Here is a 638-nt window from a genome sequence, read left to right as displayed (position 1 = left end):
ACTTTTGTATGTATTAAGACTTCTTGCATATACCCTATAACATACTCTATTTGCAGGTGATACAGTGAGTGTGATGAGTGAAGAGGGGACTTTGTATGGGGATGACACATCCAGTGTGTGTGGCGACTGGAGCCCAGAGGGAGGAGACCCAATGCGTGATCTGCTTTCCCGGCCTCCTGACCCTCCTCCCCAATCCTCTCCAAGACCCCCTCCTCATGCTGAAGTTCAGCTTAGATACTTACTGCAGGTTGGTAGACTGAAATTGAAATTTCTTTAAGATGCCTTAGACTTGTTTTCCATTGTGAAAAATTATGATAGTAGAAATAACAAGCAAGGATTTATATGTAGTATTAAAATGTAAAAAGTCAGCTACACTTCTCTTGCTGGAGAGGATAAAATGACATGATAAAATAATGTTGTCACCATATTTATTATATTTTCAGGTGCTGTTAGAGGCAGGGTGTTTAGAGTGGAGTGTAGTGGTGGCAGTTGTGCTGCGTGATGCCTTAGCTGTGTTACGAGTTGTGACACTCGCCCGTGCTCCTGATGTACCTGCACAGGTCATTACCAGACTAACAACAGGCCTGCAGGACCTCTTGCACTTTACAAATACTGAATGGTATGTTGTATTAAGCAAC

General features: G+C 42.8%; 1 protein-coding gene across 4 annotated transcripts in view; it reads left to right on the top strand.

Annotated features, from left to right (window-relative positions):
- The window catches only part of LOC119590663 (guanine nucleotide exchange factor subunit RIC1-like), a 31890-nt gene that overhangs the window by 29002 nt on the left and 2250 nt on the right, over positions 1-638 (top strand). For all 4 annotated transcript variants that reach the window (XM_037939343.1, XM_037939339.1, XM_037939341.1 and 1 more), the window contains 2 exons: positions 57-247; positions 444-619. In XM_037939343.1, coding sequence (XP_037795271.1) covers positions 57-247; positions 444-619 — 367 coding nt within the window. The remainder of the gene's footprint in view (positions 1-56; positions 248-443; positions 620-638) is intronic.

Source organism: Penaeus monodon, chromosome 27 (genome assembly GCF_015228065.2).
Source record: "Penaeus monodon isolate SGIC_2016 chromosome 27, NSTDA_Pmon_1, whole genome shotgun sequence".
In the NCBI taxonomy this organism is placed as follows: Eukaryota; Metazoa; Arthropoda; class Malacostraca; order Decapoda; family Penaeidae; genus Penaeus; species Penaeus monodon.
This window is presented reverse-complemented; position numbering and strand designations above follow the sequence as displayed.